General features: G+C 41.4%; 1 protein-coding gene across 1 annotated transcript; it reads left to right on the forward strand.

Moving 5' to 3' along the window:
• The first annotated feature begins 7676 nt into the window (after positions 1 to 7676).
• On the forward strand, positions 7677 to 10179 carry LOC109872078 (actin-related protein 2/3 complex subunit 5). The gene is made up of 4 exons (XM_020463179.2): positions 7677 to 7941; positions 8455 to 8527; positions 8668 to 8844; positions 9064 to 10179. Exons 1-4 carry the CDS (start codon positions 7802 to 7804, stop codon positions 9124 to 9126), a joined length of 453 nt encoding a protein of 150 aa, XP_020318768.1. The 5' UTR covers positions 7677 to 7801; the 3' UTR covers positions 9127 to 10179.
• The last annotated feature ends 6991 nt before the right edge of the window (positions 10180 to 17170 follow it).

Here is a 17170-nt window from a genome sequence, read left to right on the forward strand (position 1 = left end):
TACAGATCAGGGTTTGGTTATAAAAAATATCAGAAACTTTGAACATCCCACGTAGCACCATTAAATACATTATTAGAAAATGGAAAGAATATGGCACTACAAGAAACCTGCCAAGAGAGGGCCGCCCAGCAAAACTCACAGACCAGGCAAGGAGGGAATTATTCAGAGAGGCAACAAAGAGACCAAAGATCTCCTCTGTGGAGCTTTGCAGCTCCTTCAGGGTTATTAGAGTATCTGTCCATAGGACCACTTTAAGCCGTACACTCGACAGAGCTGGGATTTACGGAAGAGTGGCCAGAAAAAAAGCCATTGCTTAAAGACAAAAATAAGCAAACACGTTTGGTATTCGCCAAAAGGCATGTGGGAGACTCCCCAAACATGGAAGAAGGTACTCTGGTCAGATGAGACTAAAATTGAGCTTTTGGCCATCAAGGAAAACGCTATGTCTGGCACAAACCCAACACCACGCATCACCCCAAGAACACCATACCCACATTGAAGCATGGTGGTGGCAGCATCATGCTGTGGGGATGTTTTTCATCGGCAGGGACTGGGAAACTGGTCAGAATTGAAGGAATGATGGATGGCGCTTAATACAGGGAAATTCTTGAGGGAAACCTGTTTCAGTCTTCCAGAGATTTGAGACTGGGACGGAGGTTCACCTTCCAGCAGAACAATGACCCTAAACATACTGCTAAAGCAACACTTGAGTGGTTTAAGGGGAAACATTTAAATGTCTTGGAATGGCACAGACCTCAATCCAATTGAGAAACTGTGGTACAACTTAAAGATTGCTGTACACCAGCGGAACCCATCCAACTTGAAGGAGCTGGAGCAGTTTTGCCTTGAAGAATGGGAAAAAATCCCAGTGGCTAGATGTGCCAAGCTTAAAGAGACATACCCCAAGAGACTTGCTGCTGTAATTGCTGCAAAAAGTGGCTCTACAAAGAATTGAATTTGGGGGGGTGAATAGTTATGCACGCTCAAGTTTTCTGTTTTTTTTGTCTTACTTCTTGTTTGTTTCACAATAAAAAAATATGTTGCATCTTCAAAGTGATAGGCATGTTGTGTAAATCAAATGATACAACCTCCCAAAAAATCAATTTTAATTCCAGGTTGGCAACAAAATAGGAAAAATGCCAAGGGGGTGAATACTTTCGCAAGCCACTGTAGCTACTCTGCCACTAGCCCTATCATGCAACTAAGTGAACCCATACCTGTAGAAGGGTTGACCCCTTATTTACAGTGCATTCAGAAAGTTTTCAGACCCCTTGACATTTTCCGAATGTTATGTTACAGCCTTATTCTAAAATGTTTTTTATTTTTTATTATCCTCATCAATCTATACACATAATGATAAAGTGAAAACAGGTTTTTACATTTTTTTGCAACATTTTTTTTTGCAAAACAGATACCTTATTTGCTATGATACTCTAAATTAATCTCAGGTGCATCCTGTTTCCATTGCTCATCCTTGACATGTTTCTACATTTTGATTGGAGTCCACTTGTGGTAAATTCAATTGATTGGACATGATTTGGAAAGGCACACACATGTATATAAGGTCCCACAGTTGACAGTGCATGTCAGAGCAAAAACCAAGTCATGAGATTGAAGGAATTGTCTGTAGAGTTCTGAGACAGGATTGTGTCCAGGCACAGATCTGGGGAAGAGTACCAAAACATTTCAGCAGCATTGAAGGTCCCCAGGAACACAGTGGCCTCCATCATTCTTAAAAGGAAGAAGTTTGGAACCACCAAGACACTTCCTAGAGCTGTCTGCCCGGCCAAACTGAGCAATCCGGGGAGAAGGGTCTTGGCCAGGGAGGTGACCAAGAACCCAGAGTTCCTCTGTGGATATAGGAGAACTTTCCAGAAGGACAACCATCTCTGCAGCACTCCACCAATCAGGCCTTTATGGTAGAGTGGCCAGAAGGAAGCCACTCCTCATTAAAAGGCACATGACAGCCTGCTTGCCAAAAGGCAGCTAAAGAGTCTCAGACCACAAGAAACAAGGTTATCTGGTCTGATGAAACCAAGATTTAAGTATTTTGCCTGAATGCAAAGCGTCATGTCTGAAGGAAACCTGGCACCATCCCTACAGTGAAGCACGTGGTGGCATGGTGGGCGACTAGTCAGGATTGCGGGAAAGATAAATGGAGCAAAGTACAGATATCCTTGATAAAAACCTGCTCTAGAGCGCTCAGAACCTTAGACTGGGGGAAAGGTTTACCTTCCAACAGGACAACGACCCTAAGCACACAGCCAAGACAACGCAGGACTGCCTTCGGGACAAGTCTCTGAATGTCCTTGAGTGGCCCAGCCAGAGCCCGGACTTGAACCCGATCGAATATCTCTGGAGAGACCTGAAAATAGCTGTGCACCGACTCACCCCATCCAACAGACAGAGCTTGAGAGGATCTGCAGAGAAAAATGGGAGAGACTCCCCAAATACAGATTTGCCAAGCTTGTAGCGTCATACCCAAGAACACTCGAGGCTGTAATCGCTGCCAAAGGTGCTTCAACAAAGTACTGAGTAAAGGGTCTGAATACTTATGTAAATGTGATATTTCAGTTTGATATTTTTTAGACATTTGCAAACTGTTTTTGCTTTGTCATTATAGGGTATTGTGTGTAGACTGATGTGGGGGAAAAACGATTTAATCCATTTTAGAATAAGGCTAACACTATTTTTGGGGGGGAAAAAGTCAAAGTGTCTGAATAATTATGTAAATAAGATATTTGTGTTTTTAATTTTTTTGACATTTTCAAAACATTCTAAACCTTTTTTCACTTTGTCATTATGGGGTATTGTGTGTAGATTGAGGGGAAACAAATATTTAATCCATTTTAGAATAAGGCTGTAACATAATAAAATGTGAAAAAAGGGAAGGGGTCTGAATACTTTCTGTATGCACTGTATAATAGATGATGAATAGTTTACTGGCCTGCTGAGACGTATTCAAGAAGTGGGCCAGGAGTTGCAATGATTCATGAACAGTTTCAATGTGTTTGAAATCTATCTTTGTAAACCTGTAAATGTATAGGTAATGGTTCATATAAATTAAAGTAATGGGCTCCTGTTGTACAGGTAGACCAGGTTGTTTACAAGTATAAATTAATGATAAAGAAATTGGCATCACAAGGACTGGACAATATGTGTGTGAATTTATGTGTTTAGAAAATGGGAGATCTTTTTTTACATAAAAAATGTAACTGCTATTTGCTTTCTAAATGAGTGTTTCTGTATTAACTAATTTCATTGGCAATAAATCTTTGACAGAAAAAGTCCATGTAAATTGAATTGTCATTCTTGATGCACTAATATTGTTAAGAAATATAGATCCAGTTTTCTGTGAATGTGTATGTTTCTTTGAATATGCATTTGAACATTGAGATTATTTATTTGTGTGATTGTATACAGTACATGCGATGTATGCAAGTGGAAGGAATCCACACATACAGCTCTTGGTAAAAATAGATTTCAAGACAATGATTCAGCTCTATTCCACTTCTCTTCTGTAGTGAACCAGCTGTCTAGACATCGAATTATTACTTCTAATATGCTCCTTTGCTTCCACTAGCACAGATGTCAAAGACTCGCACACTCATCATGTAGAAATTGCATGCCGACTCACTTATTTTTTTCTTTTTCTGTTTTGAATGGGAAGGCACTTCGGGGGTTTGTGGTATATGGCCAATATACCACGGCTAAGGGCTGTTCTTAAGCACGATGTAACGCAGAGTGCCTGGATACAGCCGTGCTGTATTGGCCGTATACCACAAACCTCCAAAGTGCCTTATTGCTATTAAAATCTGGTTATCCACATAATCAGAACAGTAAAAATATATATATGTTGTCATACATGTGGTAAATGGTCTGATATACCATGATTTTCAGACAATCAGCATTCAGGGCTCGAACCACCCAGTATATAATTAGTCAGAGGTGGAAAAAGTACTCAATTGTCATACTTGAGTAAAAGTAAAGATACCTTAATATAAAATTACTCAAGTAAAAGTGAAAGTAACCCAGTAAAATACTACTTGAGTAAAAGTCTAAAAGTCTCTGATTTTAAATGTACTTAAGTACAGTGGTGGAAAAAACACTATACTTGAGTAAAAGTACAACGTAAAAGTAAATGCTATCCATCAAATTCCTTATATTTAGCAAACAAGACTGCACAATTTCCTTTTTTATTACTTTTTTTGATAGCCAGGGGAACACTCCCCAACACTCAGACATAATTTACAAAAGAAGCATTTATGTTTAGTGAGTCCACCAGATCAGAGGCAGTAAGGATGACCAGGGATGTTCTCTTGATAAGTGTGTGAATTGTACCTTTTTCCTGTAATGCTAAGCATTCAAATTGTAGCTAGTACTTTTGGGGGTCAGGGAAAATGTATGGAGTAAAAAGTACATAATTTTCTTTAGGAATGTAGTGAAGTAAAGGTAAAAGTAGTCAAAAATATAAATAGTAAAGGGCAGATAACCCAAAAAACACCTTTTTTTTTTTTAACCTTTATTTAACTAGGCAAGTCAGTTAAGAACAAATTCTTATTTTCAATGACAGCCTGGGAACAGTGGGTTAACTGCCTGTTCAGGGGCAGAACGACAGATTTTGTACCTTGTCAGCTTGGGGATTTGAACTTGCAACCTTTCGGTTACTAGTCCAATGCTCTAACCACTAGGCTACACTGCCGTAGTACTTTAAAGTATTTTTACTTAAGTACTTTACATCACTGTAATTAGTAACACATAAACCCTATTTGTATGGGACTAGCATTACTAGAGAACGTTTGTTATGTAATTATTACTCCAGAACGTCCTTTATTCCATAGGACGGTTCAGACGGGATTAGTTTTTTCCAAACTGCCAAATTCCAAATTCAGATTTTTTTCAATAAATTGACAGTTATTATAGAAGCCTGAATGTTTTTATTATAGACATGAAGATATTTCAACATGTCCAAGTGATAACTCGAGTTTGGTTCCCAAGTTTCTAAACCATACCAAACCATTTTTTGGTATAGTGTCGCCATAATATTTGAAATTAAGAAATATGATCATAATCATTAGAATATTTTAGCGACCCCCCCCCCCCCCCCCCCCCTCACTTGCACCTGAGTTACGTTTTAAGGCTATATGGCTGAGAAAGTTACCTTATAATTTCCAAACGTTTAGGTCAGTTGTATGCTGCTTAATTTGCGATCTATTAACAGCAAGTTTTGCAATAAATAGGCGCACTATTTTACTGATGCATTTGGCAATATTCAATTAATATGCACAAAACATAAACAAAAGCATTCACTCTGAAAGTTGATACATGTATTTCTTGCTCAAACCGCGAGCAAAACCTGTCTAGGTGAATCACCAACTACTACCTGTCCCGGTGAATCACCAACTACTGTATACCCTCAATATGTATTCCATTCAGAAACTGGAATAAACTGGAGCGGGAGTGTGCAGTTGACTCATGTCATATGTTAACCTAGCTGACTAAGTAGAGAGGAAGAGGCGAAGCGGGAAGATTTATTCCGCCCAAAATCTGCCCGGCCAATTGGGGATTTTTTTGTATGAATGTCTATGAGAGTGTCGAATTACGTCAGATTTATTCGATGGAATAGAAGTTTCGTAATGTTTAGGCTGTTACAAATGTACTGATTTAAGTGGATGCACGTGGCATTCAGGCAATCTTGAGAAAAACTACATAGTTCTCCTGTTGTTCGCAGACGTATCTGCCCTCTCATTGGCTAGAATAGTCCCATCTGTTCTCCCCTCCTCCCACCTGCCGTCCATCTTTGAGGACACGTGTTTCCATGCAAACGTTTGTTTTACTATCCTTGTGGGGACCAAACAATTGATTCCCATTCCAAATCCAATTTTCCCTAAACCTGACCTTAACTCCTTAAATGTGATATTTCAGTTTTATATTTTGAATACATTTGCAAACATTTCTAAAAAACGTTTTTTTGCTACGTCATTCTGGGGTATTGTGTATAGATTTATGAGGGGGAAAAAACTATTGAATGAATTTAAGAATAAGTCATATCGAAATGTGGGAAAAGTCAAGGGGTCTGAAGACTGTATAGTATATATTAGACTCAATTTGCTATGAGACTCAATTTCGAGTTTCATAGCAAAGGGTCTGAACACTTATGTACATGAGGTATTTCTGTTTATATATATACATTTGCTAAAAATTCGAAACCTTTTTTTCACTTTGTCATTATGGGGTATTGTGTGTAGATTGAGAAAAAACTATTATTTAATCATCCATTTTAGAATAAGGCTGTAATGTAACAAAATGTGGAGAAAGGGAAGGGGTCTGAAGCTAAACAGTGCACTTGCACCTGAGATGCGTTTTAAGGCTATATGGATGAGAAAGTGAATTTATCATTTCCAAACGTTTAGGTCAGTTGTATGCTGCTTAATTTGCGATCTATTAACAGCAAGGGTTCCAATAAATAGGCGCAATATTTTTTCGGATGCATTTGGCAATATTCAATTAATATGCACAAAATATAAACAAAAGTATTCACTCTGAAAGTTGATACATGTAGGCCATTCACATAGTTTATGGGCAGCACTTGTTTAAATAATTGAATCAGTTATGTTCTTGCTCAAACCGCGAGCAAAACCTGTCTAGGTGAAACACAAACTACCACTTTTCTAGGTGAATCGCCAACTACTGTATACCCTCAATATGTATTCCATTCAGAAACTGGAATAAACTGGAGCGGGAGTGTGCAGTTGACTCATGTCATATGTTAACCTAGCTGACTAAGTAGAGAGGAAGAGGCGAAGCGGGAAGATTTATTCCACCCAAAATCTGTCCGTGTAAAATAAATAGGCCAAGTGGGGATTTTTTTGTATGGAGGTCAATGAGAGTATCGAATTACATCAGATTTATTCGATGGAATAGAAGTTTCGTAATGTTTAGGCTGATACAAATGTACTGATGTAAGTGGATGCAAGTGGCATTCAGGCAACTTTGAGGAAAAACTACTAAATTGTGCCTGTTGTTCGCAGACGTATCTGCCCTCTCATTGGCTAGAATAGTCCCATCTGATCTCCCCTCCTCCCACCTGCCGTCCATCTTTGAGGATATGTGTTTCCATGCACACGTTTGTTTTACTATCCTTATGGGGACCAAACAATTGATTTCCATTCAAAATCCAATTTTCCCTAAACCTAACCTTAACCCCTAAACCTAACTCCTGACCCTTAACCCTAACACTAATTCTAACCCTAATTGTAAACCTAACACCTGAGCCTAAAATATAATTTTCCTTGTGGGTACTAGCGAAATGTCCCGACTTGTCAGAATTTTCCTTGTTTTACTATCTTTGTGAGCACTTCTGGTCCTCTCAAGGATAGTAAAACCCAAACACACACAAAAAGTCTGAGTCTCATTCACAACTGGAGATTCTCAATTGTATTTCCTTGATTCCTCGCGTCTTCTCTCCTTGCTTCCTTCGCAAAACTCAGTCAAGGGTACCAATCGAGATCCTTTCAAAGCTTTGCCACAGTTTACCCTCTTTGGTTGTGGAGAGAGTTAGCTTTTTCTCAACCTATACCACCATCTACTGTTATGTATGAGTACTGGCCCATCTAGACATATCACCATAGACGGTATATGCCTAGCACACATCAACCACTAGAGAGCGCCCTCTATACGGAAGTGAAGCTGTCAGCTCGAGACAGGAAATGAAAGCAGAAATGTTTAAATTGTAAAGCAGCACAGACAGCTTGCAGTATTCTTCCTAATTCTTCTTTAAACAACGAAATATCGCTTCAAAATGTCGAAGAATAACGATTCGAACCAATTCAGGAAGGTGGACGTTGACGAGTACGACGAGAACAAATTTGTGGACGATGAGGATAATGGAGAGAGTCAGGTCGGTCCAGATGAAGCAGAAGTGGATTCACTGATCAGACAATATCCTTTTTACACTGCTTTGATGTACTAAGTGCACTGTTAAATTTAATGGAGTGACGTGAAGCCGACACAGTTATGTTATAATGTTGCATTTTAGACCATCTGACAAGTCATGATGCTACTATGTTGCAGATAAAGTCGGTGCTTGTGCGTGCGCCCGTCACCAAGTCAGGGCGTGGTGCTCTCATGTCATTGATCCAACGATCTTCCTTTTTCATATAACGAGAATACGTTCTGCAGTCAGATTATGTGTTTTATTCAGTAAAGGTTTGGTGATGGTGGTAGTAGTAGGCCTAATATTTTGTTTATGACCTGAAGACAGTCATTTGTTTCAAAGCAGGTTCAGACAAGTTGGTGGGTAGGAAGTGAATTCCACCAGTCAATCAATCAGTCAGTCATTGAGATTCTAAAACATTTTTGAAGAGAGGTGAATCAAGAATTACTGTGGCGCTCTCATTAGTATAAAACTTTTGTATAGTTTGTCTGTCTATCTTTTCCTTAACACTGATGCACAGGGAACCTGATGGAAGCTTTGCAGGCTGTACTCAAGAATCCCCCCATCAACACCAAAAACCAAAATGTTAAGGTCAGCCTTCATTACAACATAATAGAACCATGTTGAGCGTTAACAGTCCCATGTGAAACAAAACTAGCTTGTTCCTCAAAATACACCTTGAGCTTGAGGCATGTAAAAGTGTCTACTTCCTTCACTGTGTGTGTGATTAGGATCGTGCTGAAGCCCTGATGCTTAAAGTACTGAGTGCCTTCAAGAGCAGTGACATTGAGAAGGCTGTACAGTCTCTGGATAAGAACGGAGTTGACCTGCTCATGAAGTACATCTACAAGGGCTTTGAGAAGCCTTCTGAAAACAGCAGTGCTACCCTGCTGCAGTGGCACGAAAAGGTAATCCTTATCCTTATTGGTGAATGGCTGGAAGCACTTACAAGGTCGTAGGCGTGTGTGAAACACACACACTGATGAAGCACATGCATATATTTTTTATTAAGAAGTGCTCACTGAAGTACTCTTTACTGTTAGATTGCTTTATTAACTGTTATTTCCATATTCCTGTTATATTGTTGTTATTTGTATTCACTGTGTTCATACTGTGTGGGATTCTAGGCTCTCTCTGCTGGAGGAGTGGGTTCCATCGTGAGAGTGCTGACAGCCAGGAAAACTGTGTAGAGCTGCACTGGACCTGACTGACTTCCACTGAGACCACCCTCTTAGGGGATGTGCTGGCACTATAACCCCCTGGGCCTGTACTCATAAAGCATCTCAGAGTAGAAGTGCTGATCTAGGATCAGTTTAGCTTTTTATATAATAATGAATAAGATTACAAGGACAGGGTTGACCTGATCCTAGATCAGCACTCCTACTCTGAGACGCTATATAATTACGGGCCCAGAACTGGTTTCCTTTCTACGCTTGAAGGAAGCTCGCAGACACCAGGCGACCTGTCTCAAATGGCCTCTTCTCAGTCCTAAAATGCTTTATGATATTTGATCAGAATCCAACGTTTGTCAAACATTTTGTGCTTTTGTTGTGAAAGAAGATGAGATACTTATATCGTAAGATTTAAATCATCTTTATGTCATAAGGATGACATGTAATAATATGCCGTTTTCAGAGTTAGATTTTGTGCTATCATGGTGGATAGATGGCACCATACGGTAAGATTTCATTCCCTCTAATGCAGAGCAGTTTGTGTGTGATTATGCTTGAACTAGTTTACCTGGTCCCAGATCAGTGGAGGCTGCTGAGGGGAGGACGAATTATAATAATGGTTGGAACGTATCAAATAAAATGGCATCAAACCATGTGTTTGATGTATTTGATACCATTCCACTGACTCTGCCACTACCACGAGCCTGTCCTCCCCAATTAAGGTGCCACCAACCTCCTGTGTCCCAGATCTATTTGTCCTATTTAGCCAACTCCAATGGGCATTAATATACAGCACTGACAGATCTGGGACCAAGCTAGGAACAAGTCCTTTGGAATGTAGTGATGTCATCACATGTTCCTGGACACGTCTCAGAGGGCATCCTCTTTTATAATGTATTTACAACAAGTATAGAAAAATATAATCTCTTGACAAATCCATTTGTAGATGTATTGAGGAAATAATGTGTTACTTTAAACCTTCTGATCAAATGACCAAATGCCTTATTGGGATATTCTTTTTGATATACTGTATATTAATTTTCTGGACATAATAAACAAACATCCACCTAATGAGTTTTTTTCTTCTTCATTTTCGGACATTTGCTGACTGCAAAAACTACATTCCACTCAGAGTATGTGTTTTGTATTTTTCTTGGAATTCTTTATTCAGATGCTGGTTATTTTTGCAATTCTTCCATGATCTTTGTTGTTGTCATATTTGAATCTTGTGAGCCACCACAGGTGACTCAGCTGGTAGGTCTCCCACTCTCCTAAAGCTTGTCATCACCCATCCCCCTGGGTCACCCCTCCCCCTGGGTCACCTCTCCCTCAGCCATCCAGTCATGGAGGAGGATCTGTTCCAGAAGAGGCCTCTCACACTCTGTATCATGGTGAAACAGCGGTAGGATGGAGATTTGGCCTTTGGGTCTCTTCAATCTTTTTTTGTATTTGATCACCTTTTAATCTAGTCTTGAGTACCAGTCCTTTTAGCTAATATTCCACTCCTTGCCACTCCTGTCATTTGTCCAAGCTCTTTGGAAAATGACAGGTGTGGAATTTTAGCTAAAAAGACTGGTACCCACCTTTAACCCACTCGTGTATCCATAACCACATCCAAGAACATACTCATACCTAGCAACAGAAACTTCTCTCTCTCTGCGCACCCCCTCACCTTTTGTCGGGTCCTTTTTGAAGCACAGGCGCCCAGCGATGATGTCAGCCTCCTTGTTGAAAGGCAGGCGGCCACACACCAGGCCGTAAAGCAGTACCTGCAGTAACCAGATGGTGGCGACCCTGGTACACACCACTCAGCACCCACTCTGGAGGACAGTAATTCTTCTGTACCTGAGGGAAGGAAGAAGGGAGGAAACATTACAGGGAGATTACTGTAAATTACTAATATCCTGTTTTCTGAGACATTTTCAAGATCTTTACAACTGGGTCATGTTCATTAGGGCACACTAACAAAAGTGCTTCTTACTGGACGAGTTCAGATAGCGCCTACCTATTTCACTCAGTTTCAGAGCGTTTTCTTGCATTTCGTGCCTACTGAACATGCCTACTGAACCCTGACCAGCGATTCCCTTGTTGTCTCCTACCTGAGTAGTCTCTATAGGACGATTCTCTCAGCAGGTCTCCACAGCTGAAGTCGATGAGCTTGACTCACAGGTTTTCTGTCTGCACCAGCAGGTTTTCAACCTTGAAGTCACGGTGCAGGACCCCCCCAGTCGCGGCAATGCTGAACAGCCAGCACCACTACCTGTAATAACATAATCAGAGTATAGAACAGCCAGCATCACCTGTAATAACATAATCGTAATATAGAACAGCCAGCGCCACCTGTAATAACATAATCAGAGTATAGAACAGCCATCACCACCTGTAATAAAATAATCAGAGTATAGAACAGCCAGCATCACCTGTAATAACATAATCAGAGTATAGAACAGCCATCACCACCTGTAATAAAATAATCAGAGTATAGAACAACCAGCATCACCTGTAATAACATAATCAGAGTATAGAACAGCCAGCATCACCTGTAATAACATAATCAGAGTACAGAACAGCCAGCACTACCTGTAATAACATAATCAGAGTATAGAACAGCCAGCATCACCTGTAATAACATAATCAGAGTATAGAACAGCCAGCATCACCTGTAATAACATAATCAGAGTATAGAACAGCCAGCATCACCTGTAATAACATAATCAGAGTATAGAACAGCCATCATCACCTGTAATAACATAATTATAATATAGAACAGCCAGCATCACCTGTAATAAATTCATTATAATATAGAACAGCCAGCACCACCTGTAATAACATAATCAGAATATAGAACAGCCAGCATCACCTGTAATAACATAATCAGAATATATGCCACTTAACAAACACTCTTATCCAAAGCGACTTAGTTTGTGACTTAGTAGCAACTAGAGAGTAGAGTACAGAACAGGGAATCCATACATTTGTAGTAGGTGTATGTGATCCTTGTGTGAATTCAACTGACAACCTTGGCATTTCTTGTGCCAAACGTTTACGTACTGAGCCACACAGGACTTCACGAGAGCATCACCTGATGTTCCTGGCCAGACACTTGTCCACCTGTCCACCTAGCTTCTTAATGAAGTCAAACAAGTCCATGCAGGGACCGCTCAGGCTCCTCAAACCACTCCAGCAGGCCCAGCACGTAGCAGCAGGACGGGGGCCATGAGACAATCTGCACCAGGGTCACCTCCAATGACAAGGCACTCCGCTCCCCAGGCTGGAGGTGAGAGGGGAGGGAAAAGTGGATGGAGAGGATAGTGGGGTAAGAAGGTTAAAAAAGGTGACTTTCTGTATACTTAACCTGAGAGTCCTTGCAGTTGTGTAAACTGAAACAGGTTACTTACAAGCTCTATGTATGGCTCTGCCATTCCTCTGGTCACATACTTTATGGCCACCTGAGTGAAAAAGCAACATGATGAGAAATTCATATACAGTTGAAGTTTGAAGTTTACATACACTTAGTTTGGAGTCATTAAAACTCGTTTTTCAACCACTCCACAAATTTCTTGTTAAAAAACTATAGTTTTGGCAAGTCGGTTAGGACATCTACTTTGTGCATGACACAAGTAATTGTTCCAACAATTGTTTACAGACAGATTATTTCACTTATAATTCACTATCACAATTCCAGTGGGTCAGAAGTTTACATACACTAAGTTGACTGTGCCTTTAAACAGCTTGGAAAATTCCAGAAAATTATGCCATGGCTTTAGAAGCTTCTGATAGGCTAATTGACATCATTTGAGTCAATTGGAGGTGTACCTGTGGATGTATTTCAAGGCCTACCTTCAAACTCAGTGCCTCTTTGCTTGACATCATGGGAAAATCAAAAGAAAATCAGCCAAGACCTCAGAAAAAAAATTGTAGACCTCCACAAGTCTCGTTCATCCTTGGGAGCAATTTCCAAACGCCTGAAGGAACCATGTTCATCTGTACAAACAATAGTACGCAAGTATAAACACCATGGGACCACACGGCCGTCATACCACTCAGGAAGGAGACGCGTTCTGTCTCCTAGAGATGAACGTACTGTGGTGCGAAAAGTGCAAATCAATCCAAGAACAACAGCAAAGGACCCTGTGAAGTTGCTGGAGGAAACAGGTACAAAAGTATCTATATCCACAGTAAAACGACTATATCGACATAACCTGAAAGGCCGCTCAGCAAGGAAGAAGCCACTGCTCCAAAACCGCCATAAAAAAAGACAGACTACGGTTTGCAACTGCACATGGGGTCAAAGATCATACTTTTTTGATAAATGTCCTCTAGTCTGATGAAACAAAAATAGAACTGTTTGGCCATAATGACCATCGTTATGTTTGGAGGAAAAAGGGGGATGCTTGCAAGCCGAAGAACACCATCCCAACCGTGAAGCATGGGGGTGGCAGCATCATGTTGTGGGGGTGCTTTGCTGCAGGAGGTACTGGTGCACTTCACAAAATAGATGGCATCATGAGGAATTTTAAATTATGTGGATATATCGAAGCAACATCTCGAGACATCAGTCAGGAAGTTAAAGCTTGGTCACATATTAGTCTTCCAAGTGGACAATGACCCCAAGCACACTTCCAATGTTGTGGCAAAATGGCTTAAGGACAACAAAGTCAAGGTATTGGAGGTATTGGAGTTACACCAGCTCTGTCAGGAGGAATGGGCCAAAATTCACCCAACTTTTTGTGGGAAGCTTGTGGAAGGCTACCTGAAATGTTTAACCTAAGTTAAACAATTTAAAAGCAATGCTACCAAATACTAATCGAGTGTATGTAAACTTCTGACCCACTGGGAATGTGATGAAAGAAAGAAATGCTGAAATAAATCATTCTCTCTACTATTAGTTTGACATTTCACATTCTGAAAATAAAGTGGTGATCCTAACTGACCTAAGACAGGGAATTTTTACTAGGATTAAATGTCAGGAATTGTGAAAAACTGAGTTTAAATTTATTTGGCTAAATTGTATGTAAACTTCCGACTTCAACTGTATTAGTGTGCTTTCACTTCTTCGATCATGCAAATATAAATAGCAATGCAACATTTGAATGTTCTATCTCACACAGTTTTCCAACTATATGACCAGAATTAGAATTCCATAACAAACTGGAATAAGCTTCACCTGTTGGCTGTCACTTTTGCACATGGCAGCATAGACCCACATCCTTTTTACCCAGCATACTCTCCTTTGTGTAGAGAGACTCAAAGTTGCCTGTAACAAAGTTACGCATGAAATAAAGCACAAATCATCACAAATACCAAATATCAAACTCAATAGATACTGTTCATATAATATCAGAACTAGTTATTTAGCCTGGTCCCCAATGTGTTTGTGCTGTCGTGCCGTCTCCTGTGGTCATTGTCAGGCTAATGGAAAGACAACACTAAAGCATCTGGGACAAGGCTAATTCTTCTTCCATTGCATTGATACTGAGTGTAGTCAGGTCTTACTTGGGTTGGGTCCAAGATTAAACATGCTGGAGTCTGAAGAGGCTGGTCCTCTAGAGTTGGGGGTGGGGGTTGTGTAGTGGGTTCCTGAACTGGGCTCTCCTTTGTCGTTTGTCTGGTTAGATGGTGGACAACGACGGGTCTCTCCAGACTGGGGGTTCTATTGTTCTTACTTCTCTTCACCTCCTCCCTGGGCCACACCCTCCAACTCCTCACTGCTCTCCTCTCTGACCCTCCTCCAACTCCTCACTGCTCTCCTCTCTGACCCTCCTCCAACTCCTCACTGCTCTCCTCTCTGACCCTCCTCACTGCTCTCCTCTCTGACCGTCCTCCAACTCCTCACTGCTCTCCTCTCTGACCCTCCTCCAACTCCTCACTGCTCTCCTCTCTGACCCTCCTTCAACTCCTCTCTCTGGTGTTTATACCTTTAACGTTGTTCACCAATCCTCCGCTCCTCCCTTCCTTCAGTCCCGAGGTGGAGAGGACAGCAACTTGAATGGTTGTGTAGTTGACTACCGGTGGCTAGTTAGCCACTGAATCTAAAATCCTCCCTTTCCTAAATTAGCCATGGATGTGGATAGGGATTTGGACTTGTGGTTTTACTTAATTATCCCTACTGGCCAATGATTATAACGGTGATTCTGATCCAACCATAAATTCATACATTGTCGTGCCCCTGGCCTGAGAGGAAGGAAGTTCAATATGTAGCTAGATGTAGTGGGCCAATGTTAACTACCTGGCCTGGCGCATCTTTCCCATGAAAGAAAGTTAGGCAGGCGAGCAAGCATTTTATCCAGGTAGCCTAGGACAACAAACACTAAAAGCGTGTACTGTATGACAGAGTCATGGATCGTTTCGGCAACATGAAAGAGAGGAGGATGCCATTAACATTTCTCTATAAGTAGTGTGAGTCAACATGTTTTTTTATACTTGCACACACCAATCAGCACCATGGACAGACACATTATATTTAACTTATGTTGATTGGACTAAATTGTTTTTGGTATCTTCACTGTATTAAAGCTACAATATGTAACTTTTTGGGCGATCCGACCAAATTCACATAGAAATGTGAGTTATAGCTCTGGTCATTCTTATTGAAAGCAAGTCTAAGAAGCAGTAGATATGTTCTATGTGCTCTATTTCTATGCTTCACGTTCTTTAGTTTAGTTTTGGCATCTTTTAATTTCAGTTTTCTACCCCAGCTTCAAACAGTTGAAAAACAATATTTTTAATTATGGATATTTCACAGAAGTTTAGATGGTGCAATGATTCTCTACACTGTACGTGCTTGTTTTCTCAGACAAACTGAAAGTAGCGAACTATTAGACTTTTAGCAATCAAATTTCTGCATAGTGCAGCTTTAAACTAAGCATAAGTGATTTGATAATGTTGAAATGTGGAAGTTGAAATGATGCTGCAATAGTGGAGGCAGCTCCTGTTTTCTTTACGACTTGCAGTAACTCGCCATGTCAATGTTCTAGGTGAATGGAATAAGGCAGAGTCAGGCGCAGGACACAGGTATGAGTAAAGCCACGATATTTACTCAAATTCAACAATAATCCAACAAGGATAAACATAAATTTAATTAATTAATTAATTAATTAAATTCCTGCAGTAAGGACGGATCCAGGATGTCCTCCACCTCTCCTCCGGACCATACCGTGGCTCTGATGCCACGGTGCCAGAACCGGCTGATAACCCAGCACACACTGAAAAGGTGATAGGTTAGTGGAGGCGTGGTGGAGGGAGTTTAGGGCCATCTCCGCCCAAGGGATGAAAACCGCCCACTCCCCCGGCCGGTCCTGGCAATAGACCACAGAAACCCACCCACATCCTGGTTAACTCTCTCCACCTGCCCGTTACTCTCGGCTGACCGAGACCCCCAGGCGTTCCATAAACGCCCTCCAGACTTTAGAGGTGAATTGGGGACCCCGATCAGAAACTATATCCTCAGGCACCCCGTAGTGCTGGAATAGGTTGGTGAACAGGGCCTCCGCAGTCTGTAGAGCCGTAGGGAGACCTGGCAAAGGAAGGAGACGGCAGGACTTAGAAAACCGACCAGGATTGTGGTGTTACCCCGTGACGGGGGAAGATCCGTCACGAAATCCACCGATAGGTGTGACCACGGCCGTTGTGGAACGGGTCGGGGTTGTAATTTCCCTCTGGGCGGGTGTCTAGGTGCCTTGCACTGGGCGCACACCGAGCAGGAGGAAACATACATAAACCCTCACGTCCTTGGCTAACGTGGGCCACCAGTACTTCCCACTGAGACAGTGCACTGTCCGACCGACACCCGGATGACCAGACGTGTGGGCCCAACAGTTCAACCGGTCACGCCCAACTGGAGTGGGCTCTGTACGTGACGCCCGCTCGATGTCCGCGCCCACCTTCCATACCACGGTTGCCACCAGGCAAGAAGCCGGTATTGTGTGAGTGGGATCCGTGGACCGCTCCTCTGTGTCATACAGCCGGAATAGTGTGTCTGCCTTCACGTTCTGGGAACCTGGTTTGTAGGATAGGGTGAAAACAAAACGGGTGAAAAACATGGCCCACCTTGCCTGGCGAG

Source organism: Oncorhynchus kisutch, linkage group LG27 (genome assembly GCF_002021735.2).
Source record: "Oncorhynchus kisutch isolate 150728-3 linkage group LG27, Okis_V2, whole genome shotgun sequence".
In the NCBI taxonomy this organism is placed as follows: Eukaryota; Metazoa; Chordata; class Actinopteri; order Salmoniformes; family Salmonidae; genus Oncorhynchus; species Oncorhynchus kisutch.

Coding starts and splice junctions, on each gene's coding strand:
- LOC109872078 (XM_020463179.2), top strand. CDS start 7,802: ATGTCGAAGAATAACGATTCGAACCAATTCAGGAAGGTGGACGTTGAC. Junction 7,942..8,454: donor GTGGATTCACTGATCAGACA/ATATCCTTTTTA, acceptor ACACTGATGCAC/AGGGAACCTGATGGAAGCTT. Junction 8,528..8,667: donor CCAAAAACCAAAATGTTAAG/GTCAGCCTTCAT, acceptor GTGTGTGATTAG/GATCGTGCTGAAGCCCTGAT.